Here is a 27,491-nt window from a genome sequence, read left to right on the forward strand (position 1 = left end):
GATGCAGCCAGTTCAAAATGGCAGGAAGCTGCATACAACCCATCCCTGGGGAGTGCCAGTGACAAGGGCCACAAATACAGTTAGGGTAGCGTGCGCAGCTTTTCATGCAAGGAGAGTGCACTCTGTCATTGAGCAGCCTGCTCTGCTCACCAGCAGGCATGGGCCGCAGCCCTGATGGCCTCCCCAACCAACAGCAATGCATTAAACAGTATTTTGTCAGGTGTGTGGCAGTGAGGAGGCACAGACATGGTTGACCACCTGGCAGAAAGCTATGCCCTCCGCTTCTGTTCCTCCGGTACCTGGTAGCACTTTTTTTTTTTTTAATTTTCTTTTAATAAAAAGCATATAGAGAAATAGTAATAACACTTGCACTAAAATGATGAAAAACAACGTTACTGAGATTTTCTCCAAAAAGCTGCAAGACTATCTCCTATTAGCAGACAGAAGATTCATTAGAAGATAAAGAACAGAAGCCGCTCGGTGCTTAGTAAAAACCGGAAAACCTGCAAGACTACAACACATTCTAGCAGGCTGCTGCTGAATATATAATATTTTCTTTGTAATACTGTTGATAGTAAAATCAAAATTACATAAAACATGATATCTTATTTACTGTCCAAATTAATGAAAAATGAAACAGGTTGGAAGGTTTTTAGGACAACAGTTAGGCTCATACATGCAGAGCCCTGTTTCTATATAAACTCCATCAAAATCCATGGATCTCCAAAAGCATGTGAACTGACAGAACATAAAGGAATATAGTGGCCAAAAAAATTTACAATTCTCCAACGATTCTGTGCATAGCACTTCTTTTATTGTAATAAATAAAAAAAATATGACTGCATGTTAGATTTTCAAGAAGACATTAGAACTTACTAACGATACAGATTTAAAAGCACAAAGCAATAAAAACCAAATAAACAAAATCTATCGATGTACAGTTGTTTACCTTTAGGGGCATAAGTATTAGCAGAACTTCAGTAACACAATGAAAACATATTTTTGGTGAGAAAGATTTCGCAGAAAATCAAGATGTTTTTTCATATTACCTTTTTTTTGCAAGTCTGTCAAAATACTTGAAAAATAAGTAACATTGACTATTAAAGAGATACTTTCATCTACAGCTACAGATTCCAAATCTTAATTATTAAGACTTCGTGGCATTCTTCCGTGTTGGAAGAACATTTGCTTTATTACATCTTAGTGGTTTTAAATCTTCAAAAAAGCAAAGACCAATCAAAATGAATTGTTATTTCAAAAATTGGACAATTCCATATTTTAACTGTAAAGCTCCAATCAGTAATGTTAATCACATAAATAGAAAGCTTATGTCAGTAAACACACTTTTATTAATCCAATTAAACTAGAGGGGCAAATTATAAAAGAAGGTGTAGATAGATCCAGGTTTATCAATAAATGCAGAAACTTATCAACAAATGCAAAACGGTTTAGAAAACAAAATTACATTCCTGAGATAGCAATAGCAAAAGTTTAAGTGTCTACCACCCTCCATCCTTCATTATCTTATGCACAAACTTATAGGTGCTCAAAAGGTTCAGAATACACAATTAATGAACAATGCTTGTCTCTCATACCACAACTAAGAATCTGAATTTCTATTCATATATACGTAAGTGCAACACTCACTAAATAGTTTTCATCCTGGAATGCATAATGTAACGTTGTGATCCACTGGTTATCTCCATTCACTAATACATCTCTCTCTTCTCGAAAACATGCTGTCTGAAGGGGAGAAAAATAATTATTATAGGCTTTAAATTAAATAAACAAAAGCAAACACATTTTGCAATCTGGCTATTTAATTTTTAACATCATATTTGGAAAACAAATTCAAATCTCTCTCTCAGTTAAAAAGTCATTTACTACAATCTCCAAACATGTCAAAATCTAAGAAAAATTAGGTATCAGAAGAGTCTACTTTCTTCATATTAAACAGTTGTACCTTTCTACATTGTTAATGAAAGCTAACTTACAATTTTGTTCAGAATAGTGTCTAAAAGATAGTGTAAAAGAAAGAATAATAATTGTATGGGCTCTATTTAGACAACTGATAGAGAAAAACAGAGACAATAAACTCTTCCAACACACTCTGCTACTTCCCCAGGATGGTTCATCAATTTGAACCATGCTCAATCTCTCTTACATCCTATGAGACAGCTAATCTGAAGTAAAATCAAGCCTTTTCACTTTTCCAATTTCACTTCCAAAAACAATAGCCATATACCAGACCCCTGACACGTCTATTGGTAGCTGTGAGATTTGGAAAGCGAAGAATGAAGAGTGACATAGCATTTGAGATTGAGCTATGCAGAAGAATACATTCAGTATAAACAAAGCAGAAAGTAACTCCCCCTCCTCTAATCAAATAAGCTGTAACAGGTCTTATTTTGGTGAATACAGTGAACAACCAAGGAAAAGAAATGTGGCATACTTTAATCACAGCATAATGCGTGAAATAAGCAGTGAAATTTGTGTAAATAACAAAAAAAAATACTTAAAAACAAATACTGTTAAAGGGTATTAAATGAAATATAGACTTGGGGGTGGGAGAAGAGAGGAACATCTTCAAAGGGAAAAAAACTGTTTATGCTTCAGCTTGGTTTTTTTCCTTCCTTGTTTGTAAACTCTGCATATTTCAGAATGAGATACTAAGAACTCTTGCTTTCACAAGGATAAACGAAATGACATGTAGATTCTCTACTTGTTATTACACAATTCAAGTATTAATTACTACACAGTTTATATAATTCCTGTTGTTTTTGCCATAATTTAACGTAAGAACAGGAGGCTGTGCGTTCCTTGAGCACTCTAAACACTCACCTCTGGACAACATGCCTAGAGCAGACAGCAACAGGTATTACCACAGTAGATCACAGTTGAGACAGTAACAGCCAAGGAGTCTAAGTAAGTGGTATATGCGCTTTTTGTTAATTCATGGCCAAAAAAAGATTGTACCAGTGGTTCCTGTAATTGCTATAACATAGTTCAATCACATAAATTCATGCTGTTGTTTTTTTGCTGTGTTATACTGCTGCCAAATAGAAGTAAATTCTAGAATAGATGCAATTGCATTAGTCTAAACATGGCTTACATGTTCATATCAATACAACTGCACTAAGACATAGTGATTCAATGTAACTAACAAATGGACCTATTCTTAAAAGGAAGGTTGCATTTGTGTTCTCCCTTCAGAGCTCTCCTCAGAGCCACATGGCTAAGGACCTCCATCACAACTCCCAGGGCACTGGACAAAGCAGCACCTTCTCACAGAGGAAAGGAAGACAGACATGTAGCAAAATCATTTTATTCTTCTGTGGACTCAATGTATGTATCTCTGGGGTCTTATTCTTTTGGGAATATAACAAATTTGGCCTGACTGAAACCTTTATAACTGGGGGGAAGACTGAACCAAGAGCCTTTTGTGCCCAATCCATGATCTCAACATTACACTTCATCTTCCTAAGGCACAGTCTTTCTAAATTGTTGGCAGAGACCTCCAGAGATCATCTGATCCAACTAAGCCGCTATCCATCATATTTGAGAGGTTGTGGTGGTTTTACTTGGGTGGGCGGCCAAGCTCCACCACAACTGCTCTCTCACTCCCCCTCCTCAAAGAGAAAGGGGGAGAAAAATATGATGCAAAGGGCTAAAGGGTTGAGATAAGGACAGGGAGATCATTTAACAATTATTGTAATGGGCAAAACAGACACAGAGTAGGGAGACAGTAAGATTCATTGCCTATTACTAACAAGCTCGACAAGTGAGAAACAACGGAAAGAAACTAAAAACACCTTCCCCCCATCCGCCCTCTTTTACCTCCTCCCCCCAAGCGGCGCAGGGGAACGGGGGAATGGGGGTTGTGATCAGCCTATAGCACTTGGTCTCCGCCACTCCTTCTCAGTCACTCTCATCCCCTGTGCTGTGGGGTCCCTCCCACGGGATGCCGTCCTTCCCGAACTGATCCTGCGGGGACTGCCCATAGGCAGCAGCTCTTCAAGAACTGCTCCGACACGGCTCCGTACCATGGGGTCCATCCCCCAGGAGCAGCAAACAGCTCCAGCACGGGTCCCCCACGGGCAGCAGCTCCCCCCAGACCCCCTGCTCCTGCATGGGCTCCTCTCCACGGGCTGCAGCTCCGGCCCGGGGCATGCTCCAGCTGGGGTCCTCCACAGGCCGCAACTTCCGTCAGTGCAGGTCCACCTGCTCCACCGTGGTCTCCTCCACGGGCTGCAGCGTGGAACCCTGCTCCACCGTGGTACTCCATGGGCTGCAGGGGGACAGCCTGCTTCACTATGGTCCTCACCACAGGCCGCAGGGGACTTCTGCTCTGGCGCCTGGAGCACCTCTCCCCCTCCTTCTTCACTGACCTTGGCGCCTGCAAGGCTGTTTCTCACTCCTCTCACTCTCCCAGCTGCTGAGTGCGTGGCAGCATTTTTTTTCCCGTCTTAAATATGCTCTCACAGAGGTGCAAAACAACATCACTTATTGGCTCAGCTCTGGTCAGCAGCGGGGCCCTTGCCTTACATGGGGCAGCTTCTAGATCCTTCTCACAGAAGCGACCCCTATGGCCCCCTGCTACCAAAACCTTGCCACATAAAACCACTACAGAAGTCGTGGCAGTCTGCTGAAGTTCCCATGGACTGGAAGAAGGGAAACATAACCACCATTTTAAAAAGGGGGGAAAAGGAAGACCCAGGGAACTACAGGCCAGTCAGTCTCACCTCTGTGCCAAGCAAGATCATGAAGCAGATGCCCCAGGAAACTATGCTAAGGCACATGGGAAATAAGGGAAATATCTGTTGACAGCCAATATGGCTTCACTAAGGGCAGATCATGCCTGACAAATCTGGTGGCCTTGTACAGTGGAGTTACAGCATTGGTAGATAGGGGAAGGACAACAGACATCATCTACCTGGACTTGTGCAAAGCACTTGACACTGACCCACATTATACCCTTTTCTCTAAATTGGAGAGAGAACGGATTTCACAGATGGACCACTCAGTGGGTAAGGCTAGATGGTTGCTTCCAAGAGTTGTGGGTCAACAGCTCAATGTCCAAGTGGAGCTCCTCAGGAGTTGGTAATGGGACTGGCACTATTTACCACCTTTGTTGGTGACATGGACAGTGGGATCAAGCGCACCTTCAGCAAGTTTGCTTATAACTCCAAGCCGTGTGGTGCAGTCCACATGCTGGAGGGAAAAGGATGGCATCCAGACAGACCTTCACAGGCTTGAGAGGTGGGCCCATGCAAACATCATGAAGTTCAACAAGACCAAGTGCGAGGTCCTGCACCTGGGTCAGAGCAATCCCCAACACAAATACAAGCTGGGCAGAGAACGGATTGAAGGTAGCCCTGAGGCAGCCAAGATACTGCTTGCACCGTCCAAACTGAGGAAGAGACAATGGTCAAACAACTTTGTTGCTTTTATGGAGTTTTAGTTTTAGGAGTCTACTTTAGACGGTTTGGTTTTTAGTATGCAAAGATTAAGAAGTTCAAATAAATTAAAGAGTTAGATACATGTTCAATTAAAAACAAATATACCAATTTTCATGTGCAGACTGCTTTTTTTTTTTTAATGTTTCTTTCCACAGGAATCCATGGAAAGGTACTGTGGATTCTATGAAAGGTGAAATCATATAATACAAGTAGGAACCCAAAGCAAAGCAGCACCAGCGAAAGAGTTTTTTCAAAACACAGAATGGACTTATGCTTTAGCAATGAACTTTCTGCCACAGACTTTTGCAAATGGGACATTTTTATGAAACACGCTCTCAAATTTGAAACTTTTATCTAATTTTTCAATCAAAAAATTGGACCTTGACTAAATTCCAAATACTGACAAACTAATACACATGGTGAGTTAAAGCTTGGTAATTTCCTTATACCACAAAAAATATACTTGCTAAAGACTACTGAAATAAATACACTATAAGGTTGCTTGTATAGTACATAATTCTTGGCCAATTACAGAAACAGTGTACTGTACAAAACATTCAGCCCCACCTAAATCAAGTCACCATGCCACTTAACCCTTCCCATGAACTGCTTTAAGCTTATTTTGATATTAATCTTCATATTGCCAGTAAGTACTGAAGCACCTCCTCAATTGGAATATACAGAGTCTTCTCAAGGAAAAAGAAGTAACAATTCACTACAGTAAGAGGGTATTTGATTATAGAAAAAAATTTTATCTTACTTCAGCTCTCTTCAGCATCTCCCACTTATTAAGTATCTTCATGGCAAAAACCTTATCTGCATTTTTCAGTTTTACTACTGCAACCTGGAAAAGATAAACAAAAGATAAGCCTAAACATTAAAAGACATTATGTTTTCTTTTATGAAGCCTTGCAATTTTTTTCTTCAGTGTTTCGGAAACAACTTTACTATCCATGCATGATACCATAGCATCACTATCCAGAAAGAGTAACATCACAGCAGTACAGGATATTTATTCTGCAAAAGCTCCAAGTCTACTTTAAGCTTTCATTATGTATCACACTTTCACTACGCATCATTCTTCTAGGTGACTAGATGAACAATGGTATTTTCACACTATCACATTTCTTGCTCTATCATCTGCACGAAGCTATCACTGGCTGTATACTTGATATTCTTGGACTCATCCTTCCAGTATTACACAGTAATTTAAGTTACAGACCCACCAAGAAAAGACAACAACTTAGTTGTCAGTTTCTAAAACCAAGAAACAACTCATTCTAGGTTCTAGACACAAATTATTACTGTAGATTTGCTATGAGGTAATTTCTACTCTTTCAAAAAAATGCACTAAAATATATGGTAAAGTATTACTTCATATTTTTCCACTTGAAGTTCAATGAACCCTTTTATCATGCCTCTTGTCAGCGGCAGGGAAATGCTGAAACTCACATTTTCTAGAAAAGTAAACGTAAGGAAACACAAGCTCTACTCCCCTTCATTGTTTGTTAAACATGAGATACCGTAGGCCCATCTAATATTGCATTAGCAAAGCGTACTGATATACTCTTTTTCTGAGAATATTATAGTTTTGCTCATTCATATGAAAAGCTAAGATGGAATATTTTTATGAAAGAGGAAGGGAAGAATTTTACATAAACATGTTTTCACAGTTCAGGATTCCCTGGGTACAGAAAGCTAAGTGTCTTAATCAAAGTGGCCATCAATAATCTGACACACATTCAAGAGTTGCTGATCAAAATGAGACTGGACCACTGTATTACCATACCAGTTATGGAGAAGTTCAACTATCAATACAATACATTTTAATAACCATTCACCAACTAACCCATTCTGCCTCCTCCCTTTCAAATAATCTCTAAGGCTTACGGAAATACATTTATTTCTGTGTGCACTCAGTTACAAACCAGCATGCTGCCACCCAGATTATCACCATCTTCATCCTGCAGGCCAGTGACAAAAAAAAGAATACTAAGGTTGATTCCTACGTTCCTTCTGCCTCGTTCATAATCAGTAAACTAGCCATGTGTGAAGACAAAGATAACAGAAAATACAAGATCAGACAGTTTGAAGAACACGTAATGCAAACATCTTTCAGCCATCTTCAAATGTGTCTTCAGCTGCAGCAGCTTCATACATATGGCAAAAGTACATGCTGAAGGATTGCAATACTCAGATGTCTAAACTTAAGCATATCTAAAAGTGTACCTCTTACTTAGCTATAGATTCCCAGACAAAGCAGCTGTTGCTTCCCATTTGTGCAGCAATACATTACCAGCCCTGCTGTTGATACTGCTGCCTTTGGGGTGAGGGGAAAGAATAAAAAAAGGAGAGAAGAGAGAAAGGTAGTAGATATAGGTGTTTAACCCCATTTAACGAACCCAAATTTTTAGAGGTTGATTCATGCATAAAAACTGAGGCTAAAGTCCAGACCTTGGATCCCTCAAGGTACTTTAAAATTTGAAACACAAAAAGATATTGTTTAGACTGTAATTTTCTTTCATAAATAACATCCACTATTCTGCGCGTGGTATCCCAAGACCGAGCAACACAATTTTCCATAGAAGGAAATCCTCTGGGGTAATACATAACCCACAATGCAGATTTGAAACTTGTGTTTCCTTTTATTCTTCTAGCTAAATCTCTAACAAGCTGTATCTGTATTGGGGTTTTTAAATGAGAAATGGTGGGAGGAGAAAACCTTAACACTGAACCTAGTCAGCATTCAAATTGTATCATAGCTTGGATGACAGGGACAGCTTCTGCATAATGCAGTCTGGGACATGAAGCTACTGTGTAATTCTGCCTTAAGCACTTTCAAGGATTTTGCCATTGTTATGGACAAAAATAAAAAAGCTGGCCATACAGCTGGCTGGATTGCTGTTGTTGAGTGAAGTTTTACCGACCCCACCAGTACCATTGGAGGACAGGCAGCCAGACGTGTGAGCAGAACGCGGTATTTCTACTCCAACTTCAGGGCTTCATTTGTTGCCCTTAGCATGCTCAGTAAAAGGCCATTTTTCTTTTGTTTGGTCTTGGTTTCTTTGGTTGTTGTTGGGGTGTGTTTTTTTTTGCCCCCCCCCCCCCCCCCCGATTTCTTAATGACATGTGCTAATTGCACAGCTGCCTAATTTTGCAGTCTCTTATACAGCATTTACTTGGACACAGCTGAAAGAGATACAGCACTGCCTTTGGTTAACAGCTGGAGAGTAGGCTTTGTAATAATTGAGGGCTTGGTGCTTTCTGTGAATGTCTACCAGAACTGAAGAGTGACTAAAGAACAAAAATAGACTCGTGTTTACCAGCTGCATTTACAATCAGGAGCAGCCGTTTAGTCTGTCAAAGGCATTCATGTCATTCCATATCCATCTATATTCCACATCACCCCCACCCACCCAACACACACAAGACCACAATGAAAACAGCATCATTTTCCTGCAATCACAGCATCTTTCTGTGCGTCTCAGGGCTTCGTGGAAGTAAATTCTACAATGCTTATTTCAGGATTTGACTGTGAAACAAAGACCCGACACTTCAGCAATGAACAATCTGAGGTGGTTTCTAATTGTTAACAAAAAATTCTGAAACGTGATTACAGAGCCAGGCAGTGTTTACATATACGTACACGCATCTACATGTTATGTGTATGAATGCTCAAGTACACCGAGTGCTGTTTTTATGTTCTCCCTTCCCCAGTGAAATTGTCAAGACAGAAGAAAGGATGATCATTCCTAAGTAGTTATCCTGAAGTGCCTTGCTACTGGAATTTATTAAGATTGGACACAAATTTTTCTTTGTTGTGGTGTTTTTGTTTGTTTGTTGCTTTTTTAAAATTATATTTTCCTGTGAGCAGCTCAACAAAAATTACTGGTATGTGTTGATGTAAACATTTTGGTTGAGTCAGATGCTTTTTCCTCATTCTTCCAACAGTTCTCTGTATTTCTCACAGGGGTAAAGATGAAAAAGATGGGAAAGACAGGGAAGAAAAGGGGGAAAAAAGGCCAATATTGCTTTTTCAAAAGTAGCCAGCCCAACAGAAACAAGCACCGAGTTTCAAAGTAACATACAGTGAACTAACAGCCTCTTATCTGTCAAATAACTAACACAATCTGAGCACAACACTCCTTTGGCTTTTCTCAAAGTCTTAGCTCTTATGACCAACCTCTGGATTGAAGGGGGTGGGGGGGGATGTTACTGTTCATACCTAGATGCCAAAATTTAGGAATGACTAGTTCTCAAAGCTAGGATAATCCTCCTCCCAAGGAAAACATTTGTGTTTTCTAAAGGCAGCACTCTTTAACTCTAAATTTTAAATAAGTAAGTGTATGCGTGGAAAGGGAAGGGAAAATGAAACATTCTCAGAGTGACAGCAAGCAGGGTAAGGACTTCAAGGGAAAAGGAAAACCAAGAACCTCTTACAGTTATAAGCAATACTTGAACTATTTTTTGTCTACATCAAACTTGCATAAACAAAAGGGGAAATATTTATTAACTATGCAAATTAAAAAAAAACTGAGGAGTGTAAAATCAAAATCAAAACAAGTCTGAGACTATGCCAATGAAAACTTGCACTAAAACTTCGTAGTCTATGGAATTTCAGAATTATGCTGCTTCAGGAGATGAAAATTAATCTTCCCAGAAACCTAGAGAAGCTTTGGTCTCATTTACAGTTTGCTGGAAAGAAACCATCTTCTGCTTAATCTGTCTCAGCAAACTACTATCATCTACTGAATAATAACAAGTATTTTGCAGCTTAATATCATTATGGTGCTTGGTGGCTAAAGCAGCAGCAAAATTTGGCAGTCCTTTTAAAAATCTTGTTTATATGCTTACTAGTTATTTGGAAAGAAAACTAGTAGTTTCATATAGAATTTGTTTTCCTAGACAAGTATCTAAGTAGGGCTTTAAACTTGTATTTAAACTAGTCAGTAGATTTAATATATATGCTTGCAAACATTTTAAAAGTCCTACTTTAAGGATGTATAAAGTCAAATATTTTCATTGAAAGAATTTAAGTTTTCCCCTTACCGAAGATTTTGATGATTAAGTGGTCATGCTGTCTTTCTCAGGTAGGGCATTACAAAGAAACATTGTTCCTAAAAGAGAACTACCATGTTGTGTGGACTGTCCCCAGGAGAGGATGGGGAAAGTTATGCTCTCACTATCCATGGTATGATTCATCGCAAAGAAGCCTCCTCAGAAAGCACTACAAGGGTGGGTGGGTGTGGGAATTAGCTGCTGCGGAGTTTGATGCTGATTCAGCAGACTAAAATGACTTCTTTTAAAAAGCGTAATATGAGGCAGGTTTCATGCATGATTCTTCTGACACGAAAGTACTCACACTGTGATTTTTCTTACATCCTACACGATTTGTGTATGAACTGAGCTGCAGCTACTATGGCAACACTGAGAAAGTCACTGATTTATGCAGAAACATTTGCATCAAGACGGTGAATGCAGCATTTTCTTTGTGGCAAAGGTTAAGACTGAAGATCAATTATCGACGAGTGGATACTACATTACAGTAAAAATTCCTGTTCCTTAAGTACTACCTACAGAACTTTGTTCTTCCATAATCAGACTTTACTAGCCTAATTTTTCACATTAAGCAAATACGTAAGCAAACCTGAAAACTCTTCCTCATCTGCCATCAAAGCCCCCAGAGATGCTCTTATATCAATGAAAACATAACAGTCTGAAAAACATTTCCCGTTACAAAACAAATGAAGACATTGCTCAGAATCTTTTCCTTGTACTTTGGATTTCAGTGCTCAGATCTTTTTCTGAGGCAATAAAGAATAACTTCTGCAGAAGCTTTGAATATTATTCCCATTTGTAACACATTTGGCCATTAAAAAATTCTAGGCATAGTTACACATTAAGTTGCTCCTTCTGTATAAATAGTGACTTGAGTGAAGAACAAAGCACGTTCTTAATATAACTTAAGAAGCGAGGCAGAAAGCTAGGGTTTATTCATTCGAGTTTCCCCAGCCCAGTATATTCTGAGATCCCTAGTGGCCATAAAACTTCGTGGTGAACAGCCTTGCTTGAAATTTGAAATAAAGATGGTTTAATCAGAACTAGCAAAAAAATTTTATAGTTTGACAGTAGTAGGTGACAACTAAAACAGAAACTAACATTTGGTAAAATCCTTGCAAGAAATATAGGGAAAAAATTTCAAATATTAATTTTAGGAAACAAAGCAACAAGAATAGAGATATTTCTCTGTGTTCCTAGTATGTCAGTATCAGTATCTGGCAATTTAAGTTATTGAAAACTACTTCCAGACAATTCAGTTATTAGGATGATTGGAAAAGACTAGATCTTCACACCATCAGTAACTCAGTGGTCTCTATCTGCTGACTCAAAGAACTATAGTCGAGCAAATGACTTATCAGATGGCTGAAATATGGTCTTTTAGCCCACATGAACTTGCCTTCTCTCAAAAGTCAAGAGATTAAAAAGAGCTGTAAAGGGCTGCCAGAGAAGATATAAAACAAAATATACTTGCATCAAGTATTAGGTTGGCCTAAAATATCCGTTATGCCTGAATAATGTAAAACTTACACATTGGTATGTGGCTATTAACTTTCTCTCCTCAGTGAGGCAGATCAGCAAGTATATTCAAATCCTTCCTTTTGCCTTTTTCACACACATACCTCACCAAAGGCTCCTCGACCAATCACCTTCAGGATCTCAAAGTCTTCTTTATGTAGTCGCATCTGTTTCACTTTAGATGTAAACGGTTTTGCTGAAACAAGGAAAATATCAACCATTAAAAAACAAACAAACAAAAAAATGAAACGTAAAATAGGTGTAATCAGACCATTTTGCTTATATACCTATATTCTCTAATGTAATGTAACAAAGTTTAAAGCTGGAAATAATAGCCAGTAGAACTATGACGAAACTGCTGTGAGAGAAAACTGGATTTTGCCTTTAAAGAAAAGAAAAGAAAAAAAAACAGTCCAATGATAGTCTTTTGAGATCATAGACATCCACTGCATTTGTGTTTTATGTGATCTGTGATCGCATAAGGAAAGGATGATATAATGAGGAGTTCACTTTGGACCGTTGGACAATACGAATTTCTCTGCCAAACAGCTAAACTCTATTGCATTTGATATAAAATTAAAATGCTGATGAAAGATGACCAGAAGGATAATACTGTCCTCATTTATGCATCATGCAGTATTTTTTATAGACCACTTCCTCAAGAGAGGACACTTATGAGTTAATTCTTTGCTACTGGAAGCAAGAACAGTTGTACTCACAGGACATTATTAACACATTCAATGGAAAATACCCTACCTGTATAAAGTGGGTTTATCAAAAGAACACAAAATAAAAAAGAACCTGTCCTCCCTTCATTCCCTTCCTAAATCCAACACTCCCATCCCCCCAAAAAAGAAGAACAAAACAAAAAAACAGAGTGTGGGAGGGGAACAACAACAACTGGACTTTAATTTTTTTATGCTCCATTACAAGAATAGCATAAAAAAATTACGAAATACAAACCACCGCATTTCAAGTTTGTATTTCCAAGGTTTGAGGGGGGGAAATAGAATTAAACACGCAACATTCAACTTAATTCTCATGTTAAGAGATTATATAGGAATTATATAACACCAGGTTGGATGTTCTCATCCAAACGGAATGATACATTGTCAAGTCAAAGATTTAATACTTTTTATGTTTCAGACAAAAGAAGCTCTTTATAGTTATTGTGCCTATAAACAATAGCATTCTTTTCCGCAACGTTTTGTTTCTCTGAAGCACAAAGGGTTTAGTACTTCTCTCTTGCTCTTGCAAACAATTCCACTACAGTAAATACACAACTTTATGAGGTTGACTTACTAAATTTATATTCTTAAACTTAGAGATTTAGACTATTTTAAAATAAAGCAAGGACAGTATATATAAATACGTATATATGTGTACATATATACACATATACATATATATGTATATATATATATATATCAATTTAGCACTGTTTGTGTCCATATACAAGTTGAAAACAGAATTTAACTCAAAAAACTCATTACCTTGCCAGAGTCCATGAACTGAAAGATCAAGTACCCAGTTTGTCATGGTAGGTTTGAAATGACTTGACAAGGAAAAAATTGTAGGCTGAACTATTTACAAATAAACCCTCTCCATAGTCAGCTAATGAATTTGGAAATAAGGTTTTTCTTGATTATCATACAATTTGACTGTACAAGCCATTGATAACAACAATTGGTATTTTTGCCCTGAAAAGTAACATTTTTTTTGAGTTTTCTTATCAGACTTAACTTGTTCAATTTTTCTAAGATTCTTCAGATGCGAGGAATCTAACATGAGTTACATTTGTTATAACTCTAAGAACATCAGCTTTTGTCTAAATAAATAAACAGACAAGTAGGTTTTAGGTCCAAATAGTAATGACGTAGCCACAAGACACCGAGATTTGCACTTATTTTAGTAATATTTTTACCTTTAATTTATACTCGCTTTATTCAATATATTTAATTGTACAATTAAAGTGCAGGGTATTCTTTTAAAATGTAATTCAACTGAAGTATTTTTCTCAAGCTGAGATCCCAAACTTTCAACCAATCTTTTAAAACTTTAAAAAAAAAAAAACTTTAAAAAAAAAGTAAAAAAAAGTCTTGCAATAAGCAAAATAAGTGACAGCAAAATGTACTGCCTTACTGGGACAGCAAAAGCTGTGCTGTTCCAAGTGATTTAATACAAATATTAACACTACTGATGTATATAACTGAACAAATTAGAACATCCTATTCAAGTCTTTTAACTTGAAAAACAACTGATTGAAAACAAACGTGTAGTTCTTGACTTCAACTTTTTTTTTTGACCATTGTAGGCCTGGATAGCATACAAGACAAAATATCTTGTTAACAAGCAACAGCATAGCTATTTAAACCACAAAACTCTTCCTCACTTTATATTGTAAGGAAAGGCCTGTCATTCTTTAATTATTACATTTTGGATTCTTCCAGGGTTCCCATAGGGACACTGGAAAAATAAACATCATTAAAACTACTTCAGTAAAATACAACAGACAAGAATACATTTGGATACAGTTTAATGATTTGTAGCATCGGTGTTAGTGGAAATGTTAGTAAACCCTAACATACATATATTTTAATCATCTGTAGCAATAGAAACGTCAATGTATAGTCAAGCAGTACTACGATGAAAGATATAGTCCAAGAAAATAAAAGAAAGAGAAAAAAAGAACTGCTCTCGGAATGTACTCGTTCCAAAACAAAAAAGAAAGGTCAATTTGCTTTTATCATCTACGTTGTTTGTCTGCTGTACAAACATCTGCTGTTCTTGTGGCAACAGCCATCTCTTGTACGGAAAGTTTGGCCTAGGCAAGGGTCTTGGAAGGCAGATCTTCAGACAGCAATTTCATACTTCAGGCTTTCCAGACTATGAGGTTCACAGGCAACTGATTTGGCAACACCACATGAAGACAGCAAACCTCCAGGTCAGAGAACGGTTTTCAAAATGCAGTATGCTCAAAGGGGCCCCTGCAACGACGCTCTATTAAATTATACAGGTACACAACACCCCAACCCCGATTAACTTCCCCTTTCCGTTAACAGATTCATAATGAAGGTAACAGTTAGAAAATAATGCTCTTTTTCAGAAAGAGCTGCAGTTTCCTTGACTGGTGATAGCGCCTCTCTGCAGCATTTTGAGGGCACTTACTAGCATTACTTACAGTACATTTAATACCAAGGGATTTAATTTTTAAACTCCTGGAGATAAAAGTCCATCTCTCCTGAAGAGCTGACAGGGAGGACAGTGACATAGCTGACAACCCAATACAGTTTAGTATTCTGATTATAAATATGAATGATATCAAACATGGGAAAAAAAAAAAAAAAAGATTGCAGTAAAAAAAAAAAAGTAAAAAAGAGGCAGTATTGGTGCCTCACATGAAATTCTGGTCTTATGCTCCTGGCTTGCTCTCTCTCTCTCTTACCCTCCAGTTCTCTGTTTTGCCTGCAGAGCTGGCCCTGAAATTCAGATTCGTCAGGGCTAACCTGCTGGCTAGGCGGAAGAAACTAGAGGCTGAGCTCCTTCTCCCCCCCTCACTACAGGGAACTGCAGCGAACCAGAGCTGCTGTTTGCATGGGGTTAAATTCAAAGTGAGATGAGGATCAAAAACTGCTTAAAGAAAGCATCTGCAGGCTTAGAGCAGCAATTTAAAATGCACGCCCACAATTGATTTAAAAATAAAACAAAACAGAGGAGGAAAATATTAAGGAATTCAAAAATCTTTTTGGTGTCTCACTGCTGCCATTAGCTGCTTTATGGGTGGCTCTATCTTCTCACGGCAGATCTCAGTGAAGTATCCCTGTCTTACTTCCCAAAGGAATTATAAAACATGCTTCCTCGGTGAGCACACAGCAAAACCAGGTTTCTACCCACTGCTCTGTTCAACACAGAATACTATATCAATCCAAAGATTTAGAAACTAAAAGCTGTATCCACCACAACTGTTAAAACCAATGGTGAAAGTTCATTGTAACAGAAACAGGGAATGGAAAAGGAAAACAGCGTACGTCCATCAGCTAGTTTTCCATCTCAAGAGAAAAACCTTTTCCTTCATCAGTTAAAAATAATTATAAATCATACGAAAGATTCATAGAATGGCTTGGGTTGTAAGGGACTTTAAAGATCACTTAGTTCCAACATCTCTGACACCTCCCAGCAGATCAGGTTGCCCAAAGTCCCATCCAACCTGGCCTTCAACACCTCCAGGGGATGGGGCATCCACAAGTTCTCTGGGCAACCTGTGCCAGTGCCTCACCACCCTCTGAGTGAAAAATTTCCTCCTAACTGATCTAAATCTCCCCTCTTTTAGTTTAAAACCATTCCCCTTGTCCTGTCATTATCTGCCTGAAAAATGCCACTCTCCATCTTTTTTTTTATAAGCCCCCTCTTCAGTATTGAAAGGCTGCGATGGGGTCTCACCAGAGCCTTCTCTTCTCCAGGCTGAACACCCCCAGCTCTCTCAGCCTTCTTCATAGGAGAGGTGCTCCAGCCCTCTGATCATCTTAGCAGACCATCTGTGGACCTGCTCCAACAGCCCCACGTCCTTGTGCTGGGGGCCCCAGACCTGGACACAGAGCTCCAGGTGCAGGCCCCACAAGGGCAGAGCAGTGGGGGACAATCACCTCCCTTCCCTGCTGGTCACACCTCTGTTGATGCAGCCCAGGATGCAGTTGGCCTTCTGGGCTGCAAGCACACACTGCTGGCTCATGTCGAGCTTTTTGTCCACCAGACCAGAACCCCTAAGTCCTTCTCTGCAGGGCTGCTCTCAACGAGTTCTTCTCCCAGTCTATACTCATGTCTGGGATTGCCCTGACCCATATGCCCATCACCTTGCACTTGGCTTTGTAGAACCTCATTAGGTTCTCGTGGGCCCACTTGAAAAAAATAATATAAAAATACACACAGAGCTTTCCCTTGCAAAGGAGAAAAAACACTTGACCTAAGAAACTGTCACTCATACTACCAAAAGTTTCTGCAATTCCTACTAACACCATCCTCGCAAACACAAAAACAAAACAAAAAAGAAGAAAGCAAAATACAATACACTGATGGACATGTTTTTAAAGGCATTCTGCAGTTTTGAAATTTCTGCTAAATTCATGAAAGTAACTTAACAAATGTTTTTATTTTACAGGTTCAGTCCAAACCCAAACTATTTTCAATTGGCTTTTATCCACTGTGATTATGAAATGTGTACGTAGCATTTCTGAGTTAAGACAGACCACAAGTGGATGTTTCAAAAATCTCCAGAAAAGAGGTGTGAGAGAATGTTCCTCCCAAAATAAACATTACTACTGAAAAAAAGGAGAAATAATTGGCAGTCATCAAGACAAAGGTGTTTAAAAACTAATTTAATTGAAAGGAGACAAAAGTCTCCTTTTATCTCTACCCACCTAAGATTGGCAAAACAGCAAAAGAAAGCTTTCTTGCAGTTTCTTGTCTATTTGGAGGAAACAAGGGACAAAACACGGTAGTCAACAGCGATAACAGCTGAATGTTATTTAAGGCAAAGTAAAAAATTTAAGCCACAAATACCCTTTTCAGTTTTAGCAGTTAAGATTCAGTTTTCATTCAGAACATTTTTAACATGTTTTCCTGATGAACAATTAATTGCCAACATCTGTCTGTACAGTTTAAGAATCTGTTGTTTTCCAAAAATCAGAAGTACGTCCACAAATTCCTTTACAGTTGTACATGCAGACACAATATTTTGAATCCTATTCATCCTGGGTAAAAATAATAATAATAATAATAATAATAATAATAATAATAATCTGTTCTCATCTAGGTCAACTGGAGACCATCCAGCCATTTTTGGCTACAGCTACCACAAAAGATCCTTCAACGCAAATTGTAAAATCAGAGATGGAAGTAAAATATCTTTCCCAAACATACAAGATAGTTCTGTTCCACCCCCCAAGACTCAGATGAAAAGTAATACCTGCATTCATTAAACACTCACTGCAGATCTGGGCAACACATCCACACTACATCAAAATATGGCTATTATTTTTAATGTCACCATTCTTTCTCATCACAAGAGTTTCAGTGAACCACCCTATATTTTAATATTGTTATACTACAGGAAAAATGAAATGTTGAACTTTAATTCATCCTGCTATGTAATTCTGATGCAATTCTTGTAGCGCTGTCAGTAAAATCTTTACCATAGGACTCCTGCTTCACCTAGTAAAGTGTGGTGGAAATGCTCTAGGAGCAAAACAAGAGTAGACCAAAAAAAAACCAAATTGCAATATTTAGAAAATCTGAAAGACTAGCAAAAGAGAAAAAAGGTGGTCTTATGCTTATAAAGCTGAATGCTGCTTAGATTCCATCCTTCATGCTGTCACAGAGCTGGAACCAAGACAACAAAAATCACATTTCTGACAGACAAGATCAAACTTTGCATTCCTTTGTATTTCACATGCAACTCAAAATGCCATTATTTGACCGCCAAAAAACACTGGATGCTTGCACTATGTTTAGAATTAACTAAAATTTATCAGGCCTGTGTTTAGAATTACTAAATGTTCTGAAGAATCAAAATATATTCTTTTTTGATACCTGTTTAAGAAAACTCAATCTCTCAGGGCCTTAATTTTATCACGTAAAATTAAGATGTTGCCATTTGATCTGATTCCACTCTTTAAAAAATATCTTACTGTTTGTGAAAGATTACGTGCTGACGACTATCAGAGACAAATGTGGATATTATGCAAGAAACAAAGCATGCAACCACACAGCAAATTTTTAGAAGGGGGAAAAAACAAAGGAAAGAATGACCACCTGTCAAGTAACAGCTCTCCCTTCTGAAGAACACATATTTGGTAACCACAGACTGTAAAACATCCTCTCAGGGGAGCTGTGGAGGCATCATTAATTCTGCTATTTCCTTTGCTCTCTATGCATGGTTTTCCATCCTTAATACATGATTTAAATATTCCCCTCATCTGAAAATAATAATAATAACCTTTAGAAGTTCTGCTGCATACCATAATAAGATGAGTGTTTCACCACAATAAAGCTAGTGACTTTGGTCCTCCAAACGCAGGCATCTAACACTTACTTGTCACCAAGTAAAGGACCAGTGCTGCCAGCTATCATTCACACCATGGATCAGCACTAAAGAAGCCCCCTGCTCAGTGTCCAAGGTATTTCACAGCACTGTAGGAGTCTCCTGTTCCATTTCTGAAGCTAGAAAAATAAAAATTGTAAAGATTTTCCTCAAACATATCTAATATTGCAACGTGAGTTAGACTACATTCTCTTGCCTCTCACAAATAGGTGATCCAGTTCACCCCTTCCCTCCTGTGGCTCTTCATCCCAGTGCTTTCCTTCTCAGCTGTTCAGTCCTAACTTCTACCACAAAAATCACCGTCCAGTATCACTCTGCTTTGTCCCCAAGTACTTTTGCCACATACCTGATGGTTTCTCCCACAGCCACCTCAGTTTTGTCCACATCTGTACCTCACTCACTTCTTAAATCCATCTGCTCATGGCTGTCTCTATTTACTACCACATCCTTATCTCCTTGTCCTGTCAGTCACAGAAGCCTCCATCTAGGCCTAATTCTTTCTCTTTCTTTTCTCCCTTACTGCTAGTTTTCTGATCTCCTGCTTTTCCTTCCAAACTCTGGTGTGTCTATCTGAAGTCTCTCTGTCACCAAAGTCCCGTTTAGTTTTGGCAATGAACACTCGCCACTACCCTTTCACAAATTCCCTGAGGTATTTCCTTTCTCCTTTTACCACCACAGGTAGTCTTGAGGCCTTGCTCCAACTGATCTTTCATTAAATTGCAGGTGACTAACAACAGGTACTTGAGCTACACATGTCTGCCTTCCTTTTACAATTTTAATTAAAAGACCGTTTTTACAGTTATCTATACAAATCAAATATACTTAAGTCAGACATTTGATTTTTTGCTGATACCGAGAGCTTCATTACATCTTATGTAACAAACCCTGTTCATTTTCATTTTTAAGAAAGAAAAAGCTGTAAAAACTCAAACCGCAAACCACTTTAATCTCTTCTAGTTCAAGGTTCTGCTCTAAAGCTTGTGAGGAGTAGGGGCGAGCAGACCCTCCACAAACCCTCCTTCTCTAAAATGACTCAATTTGTGTAGCTATATATTTTTAGCATATACTTAACACTTCCAACTTGTGCTCAGTGTGTGAGATTTGGCAGGTGTGTATTTTGACATGAATCATTTGAGTCCTGTCTCTCACTCCTCCCTCATGGTGCTTTTACCCCAAAATATTCACTGCACGTTATCGCAGACCTTTCCTAGCAAACTACAAGGGCCTCAGAACAGAAAGCGAGTAATGCAGATGGAATAGCAGGCAAACTCTTCTACAGGAGGCCACAGGCAAGCACCCACTATAGGAACTGATATATCATGTAACAAAATACCTTGTTTCCTCTTCAATACTATACAGCATATTTCACTGATACTGTTATTCATATTTGCATTGAATATGCATTGTTCTTGAGAGTCCCAGTCACAACTGGGGAACTCTTGGCAATAAATACCATACAAATGCATACAGCTACAATCCTTATTCTGCCTTTATGAACAACATGTCTGAAACAGAAGTTTTTATATGCACTTCTGATCTATACCTCACAACAAACTGAAGTTCAGACATTAAAAGTTTAAAACATATGAAAGCAAGAATTCCTCTGATGTATCTTATGTGAAATGGAAATATTACAAAGTACACGCAATAGGAACTTAATATTGTGAGAAGGAATTTTGCCAAGATTAAAATAATATACATATTATGGCTGCATGTTTATTATTTCTTTAGAAGTTACCACTTGTTGTCAATAGAGATACTGACTTTTGAACACTGCCTGCATTAGTTTTACACTGTCCTATGGGCTTTTTTCAGTAAAAATAAGAAATATAGGAATGCATAAGAAAGCAGTACAACTATGTTATTACTAAAAATTAAGATTAGTAAAAAAGAAGGATCAAACATATATCTGGAATTAGTTATATCTGAAGAAAGAGTACCCTTCCACATAAATGGCTAACAGAGTTTGTTATTTTTAAACCATTCTTGACAAACAGTCAAGTCCTAGGTCAAACATAGATTACTTCCATAACAACACACTGCAGTCCTTAACTATTAAGGAAAACTTTACAACTTCATCATTTTTACTCTACTCTCCAAACACTGATTTTTTTTCTGATCTCAAATCCTCAGAAAAGAATAGCAATACCTGTTAATAATGGCCAGGAGTTTTAAGATTGTTAAAGGTTGTTAGTACACATTTACTGAGAAACTACAGAAGGAAAAAAACAAACAAATAATAATAATAAAAAAAACACTATTAGTTTTAGCTTGGCTTCACAGAAAAAAAAAAAAACAACTTAATTTGTTTCTCTTTTTCAAATTCCCTAGTTATATCCTAGGAAATAAAACTGATTATTGAAACTAAGCGTAATATTCCGAGGACTACAAACATAAGGAGAAAAAAATGTAACATTCATACATAACACATACACGAAAATTCAAAATGTGTTTTCCCATTATCTATTCAGAAAACAAATCTATTCAATGGTTCATACTTATCCATACCTTGCCAACTTTCCTCTACTCTACAATACAGAAACTGCTTTCCACCTAAACTTTCTGAATTTGTCATAAAAAGATAGCATTCAACTGATTGTGTTTCTTATTGTGTAGATGATTTTTTTAATTTCTTTGAGATAAACTAAACATATTTAAATACTTTTCCATTTCTGGAGAGTCAGAATTCAATCCAGAAGTACTACTTGCCGTAAACAACTTTAGCAATATTCATTCTGAGGAAATGGGCTGCTTATCTAACTGCTTAAGTGGAAAGGACTCTCCAGTACAATAAAGTATTTTGGGATTGCTTTTTTGTTATTTTTTCAAGTAATGATAGCACATAAACAAAAAAATTTTCATACAGAAGTAAAAAAAAGGATGGGTGGTATTTGCAATAGCCATTGTGGACATTTATTTGTTTTTTACAGCTAGTCCATGAGAAAGAGACCAGAACCACAGAACTCAGTTGTTCAGACATGAGGTAGTATTCAGAGATATTTTTCATCCCCTAGATTTATAATAGCTCTCAGACTAGATTTGTTTTTAAATTAATAATTTTGTTGGTGATTATGCTTAGTCAGAAGAATCTTTTCGTTTACACACAGAAGATAAAAATCTTATCTTTACACATAAAAATACTTGAATCACTGTCAGGAGAGTGACACAGATGACAGAAACAAAGCTGCTACGTTCCCATGGCATGTCTTAATCCATGTCTCCTCATACCTCCAACCTATCACCTGACTTGCACCAAGCATGACTCTATGCAGATGTTTCAAAAGCAATTCATTTGTTGCATGCTCTGCAAAAGCCGATGAGTGGCAGAAGAGACTAAGCCCACGTAGCCTCCAACTCTTCCCTTTTGCTTCTTAGATGCAGGAAAGCCTCTCTGGATCCAGAGGAATGGGAGGAAACACCCACCTGTACAGGTGTTACAAGTACAACAAAACCTTTAATTTGGGGATTCCAAATCAGCCACAAGGCACAACTGACAGGAACTCAAGGTGTTGGTTTTTTTTTTTTAGCCATTTCTGCTCATGAAATTACCTTTGGAGGTCTGTTGTCTACTGCAATGGGATTTTAAGATGTCTTGAGCCCAGATCTTGAGAAAAATGCAGACATTTAACTTCCACTGATATCAACAGAACATGTGTGTGACTACTCAACTCTGTCAAACCTGATGTAAACTGCCAGCTTCAGAGAAGACAAAACTACAGAGTAGTAAAATTTGTTTGCATACACAAGGATTCATTAAAAAAGAGCAAATGGAAGTTGGGTGGGAATGTTGATCTGCTTGAGGGTAGAAAGGCTTTGCAGAGAGATCTGGATAGGCTGGATTGATGGGCCAAGTCACACTGCATGACACTCAGCAAGGCTAAATGCCAGGTGCTGCACTTGAGTTATAATAACCCCATGCAGTGGTATGTGTTTGATGAAGAGTGTCTGACAGCTGTCACACAGAAAAGGACATGAGAGTGCTGTTCAAGAGGCAGATGAATATGAGCTGGCAGTGGGCCCAGGTGGCCAAGAAGGTCAATGGCATCCTGACCTGTACCAAAAGTAGTGTGGTCATCAGGACTAGGGAAGTGATTGTCCTCTGTACTTGGCCGTGGTGAGACCACACCTTGCACACTGTGCTCAGCTTTGGGCCCCTCACTACAAGAAGGACAACGAGGCCCTGGAGCGTGTCCGGAGAAGGGCTACGAAGCTGGTGAAGGGCCTGGAACACAAGTCCTATGAGGAGCGGCTGAGGGAACTGGGGTTGTTTAGCCTGGAGAAGAGGCTCAGAGGAAACCTCATTGCTCTCTACAACTACCTGAAAGGAAGGTGTGGGGAGCTGGGGGTCAGCCTCTATATTGAACTATAAATTCAATAGGTGAAATTAAAGCCAGGAAGATTCACTAAAATACTGGCGGGTGGAGGATGGGGGGGAGGAAATCTAGCTTTATGGACAACTGAATAGTGGAACAAGATACACACTGTAAGTTGTACAATTCAGATCTCTTAAGGCTTTTAAGAATTGGTAACACCTATACTATGAACATGAAAAAAGCTCATCATCCTTACTACTCTGCATGTATGCTTGCTGTCTTTGGCAAGAGTGCACATACGGCTTTCAACTTCTGAACTGCACCACAAAACAGATTTGAACTTCTTCTAAAAGGTTCTTATTTGACATAGAAGAAAATTCCTACACATCTTAGTACAAGTACACAACCAGATGAAGATATTTGGACACAAGTTACAGAATCCTCTCAGAGGGGCTGAAAACAAACATGCAAAAAAAAAAAAAAAAAAAAAGGGAAGACAGATGTCTGAGCAGACCTGAGGATGAGGGCAACTTTCAAGAAGTACTCTGCTCTGTACATGGAGCTCTTGACTTTTTAAGGCCCTGGTGGATTTTTGGAAACCGAGCACCAGAATCAGTCAATTCTGAAGCACTCTAAGCAGCCATCTCCCTTTCAGGCTTCCTAACCCAGACTGGGGAGCACAGGAGGTATAACATTTATCTCAGACCCATGAAAATTCTCGCGGCACAGTCCCTATGTGGAGATCAGACAGCACCATCAGACCAAATCAAACGAAAGCAACACCAAACAAACATGCTTGAACACCTTCTGGCCCCAAACTCGGCAGACAATGACAGTCCTGAGGTACTAGTAAAACAAGAAAAAATCCTTTTGTGCACAGTGTTAAAACTGCATGTCCTGTCTGGCAGACGATGTCACCGTACTTCCATATGAGATGGGAAGCAGATCTCCTCTGCTGCAGAACTACAGGAGGAGATGAACTGAAATTACGATCTGAGATTCTTGTATGTATCTGTTTCTGTACGTAAGTTTGAAATGGTGAGCAAAAAGTTGACGAGATAATAAGACAAAACAACAAGTTTACAGCTGAGCACCTAAATTTGCTTCTTAATCCTGAAGAAAGCAGGAAACGGAGGTTCACCAAAGCATTTTTCTTCTAATTAAATATGCAATTTTTTTTTCTAGACACCATAAATACACTTCAATGTCAACACTCATGACTTACATCTGTTATTAGAGGAACTAGCACTTGAAATTTTGCCACATCACGTAGTGGGAAAAAAAAAGAATATATATATATATAAAAATAAATATAAAAAGAGACGCAACTTTCAGAAAATACAGCATCAGTACAGGACCTTAGAAGACTGTGCAAGTAGACACAAAAGAGTACTATAACGCCATTATGCTTAAAAAGGAAAAACAAAACTCCAACATGTATTAGAGGTGTATTAGGCCCAATGAAGGAAAAAAAAAAAAAAAAAACAGAACAGTCTAGGCCACTGCGCTACATCTAACTTCTGGAAAACAATATACAAACACAAGGAAAATATTAATTCAGTTGGGCTCCATCTTTCTGGGTGCAGGAGAACAACAGATGACAGACTTTCCTAAGACTATCTAGCTACATCTGAAAGAAAGACTTTTGCTACCTGCTCTTACCACTTTTTCTGGATTTAAGATGAGTCCCATAAGTCAGCTTTTTTCTGAAAGCTTCAGAACTACCCTTGAAAATACAATCCATTAAAATATCAGAGTACACCAAGTGATTGAAAAAAAAAAAGTAAATTATCACTGCCCAGACCTCATGCACGATTTCCTGATTACTAGTAATAAGTTTTCATTCATTCCAAAAACTGACCATTAAACTTGAGAATTTGACCAGTAAATTAACCAAAAACATCTCACTGTATGAACAGAAAACCATATTTCTCTACGCAAAAATTTCAGTCATCCCAGTGAAACTTTCCTATTACCCTACTGCAAAAGGGACGGTTAGAATCTATTAAGCTGTGTTCACAAAACGCAGAAGTAAAATTTAAGAAACAAACAAACAAACAAAAACCTTACCAGCATCTTAAGAGCAAACCTCCTATGTTGCAAGAAACATTTTTGCTATTCCTACCTACTTTGAGGAAGAGATTTCAAAATATACGCATCATGTTGAGTAACAACATAAAGTTATACTATTTTCCGGAAATAAAAAGTATATTCAGCCAACTAAACTGTTCACTGGAACAAAAATCATAAGATAACTAGACACAGACACAATAAAACCCCATTGCAAAAAAATGCGCCACCTCTGACAAGCAGTGTGAGGTCTTGTTGAATAGGTTATGTAAATAACAAGATTTCTTCTTGAAATCTTCTGAAACAGCTGCCAGCATAACCATTTCCTTTCTTTTAGGAGACAAGAACATTCCTCTCTATTTTTGAAAACTAAATAGTTAAAAACACCCCAGAAACAAGACGGCTGTTATTTCAGCAATAACATTAGGTGACTGTCATCAACACGATTGGCCTGATTTCCTCACAAAGGAAATAAGAAAGCCATCTAAAAGGAGATTCAGGTTTTTCTATCCTTTTTTTTCCTCTTTTCTTCCAGTGAGTGACTTCTGCTATTCTTTCAAAGTCACCTTTTTTTAATTTAAAAGCAAAAAAAGTACCTACTTGCTAATAGAACTACGTTAGATTGCAAGCAGGGTGGCAAAACTACTACACTATTCTTTCACAGCACTGGCTTCAGGAAAAGTTTTCTTAAACCAACCTCGATGACAGAGAGATTACCCTTAAGAGAACATTTCAGACAACGTAAACTAGTTTTTCTCAGTCCTGCTTGTAAGCAAAACTGTGGAATGCCTTGGGACTAGAACAAAAGCCTCCAACAAGAAGTTCACTGTTATTCTACGAGAGTGGGAGGAACTGGGGAAGAATGGCTTTATCTGGTCTATTTACATTCTGCTACTCTATTCTAGAGATAAATTTTAATAATACAAATAAAACATTTTCCTTAATCGGCAGGCAGCAAAAAGACAGAAGACTTTTCTGCCCACTGTCATTCTTAACTAAAGATGGCAGAACTTGCACACAGCTTCAGAAGAGCTGCATATCTCAGTTAATTTTTCAAGTCAACGGTTCCATACGGCACAATTCTCTGGAATAATCTTTTGGGCCCCAAAAGAAAGCGAGGAGATACAAACAACAAACCAACACCTCACAAACTTGCAACACTCCTGCCAAGTAGCCATTTGTGATCACAGCCAGTAGTAAGAGAGAAAAATTTAAGAACACCCCTTAGCCAAGAAGCTCTTAGCAGTCGCATCTAGCTTACAACTCAGGCCTGCAGGAACGCTACGACTTCAGGGAGAGCATCTATCAGAACTCTACACATTCGGGCATCCAGTCAGCATCAGTTCACTGATAGACCTGGAAAGACTGTTAGGTTTGAGACACGAATAAAGTTGCTAACTACCTGTAATAAAAAGCATTAAGATCCGCTGACTCTTAGACCGAGTTACACGGACAAAACAGAACAAATGCATACGCATACTTCTGCCTCACGCAAAATTAGAGGATACCTGCCACAAAAATCACCATCAGGGGAAAACCAAGACGCCGCCATAGCTGGATTTACTTCCTACCGCTGCGATACAGATTCAGACAAACCACAGCCAGGAAGGTTACATTATCATGCAAGAAAAAACAGGGGTTACGAAGAATTCAACCTGATGGTCTGCATTCAGCTCTCTGTATGTACCAGTCATTCCCAAGTAAGCAGATAAATAAGAGAGAATTCAGCTTTCCTTGCTGATGGGTCCAAATTCTGAGTTTCTCTACACTGCAGGCAACGACGCAGGAAAACAGTACTAGGAGTGATCGAGGCACGAGGACACACAACTGTCCCCCTCTAACTTCAGTAAGGATGGAGGGCTACGATGAAGATGGGAGCAAAGGATCCTATAGTTAATACTGGAGCACAGACAGGCTGTTTCTTCTCACACGATCACCTCTGCCTTTGTAGATTTTCTCCTGACTTTTAAAACCAGG

The 27,491-nt window shown here is 38.4% G+C and overlaps 1 protein-coding gene across 3 annotated transcripts in view; it reads right to left on the minus strand.

The window, feature by feature from the left end:
• CDC42BPA (CDC42 binding protein kinase alpha) overlaps window positions 1-27,491 on the minus strand; it is a 162,398-nt gene that overhangs the window by 105,800 nt on the left and 29,107 nt on the right. For all 3 annotated transcript variants that reach the window (XM_035564799.2, XM_035564806.2, XM_035564814.2), the window contains exons 3-5: window positions 12,140-12,231; window positions 6,220-6,303; window positions 1,648-1,743 (exon numbers count right to left, since the gene is read on the minus strand). In XM_035564799.2, the coding sequence (XP_035420692.1) occupies window positions 1,648-1,743; window positions 6,220-6,303; window positions 12,140-12,231 (272 nt within the window). The remainder of the gene's footprint in view (window positions 1-1,647; window positions 1,744-6,219; window positions 6,304-12,139; window positions 12,232-27,491) is intronic.

The sequence above is a fragment of the Cygnus atratus genome, chromosome 3 (assembly GCF_013377495.2).
Source record: "Cygnus atratus isolate AKBS03 ecotype Queensland, Australia chromosome 3, CAtr_DNAZoo_HiC_assembly, whole genome shotgun sequence".
Classification (NCBI taxonomy): Eukaryota; Metazoa; Chordata; class Aves; order Anseriformes; family Anatidae; genus Cygnus; species Cygnus atratus.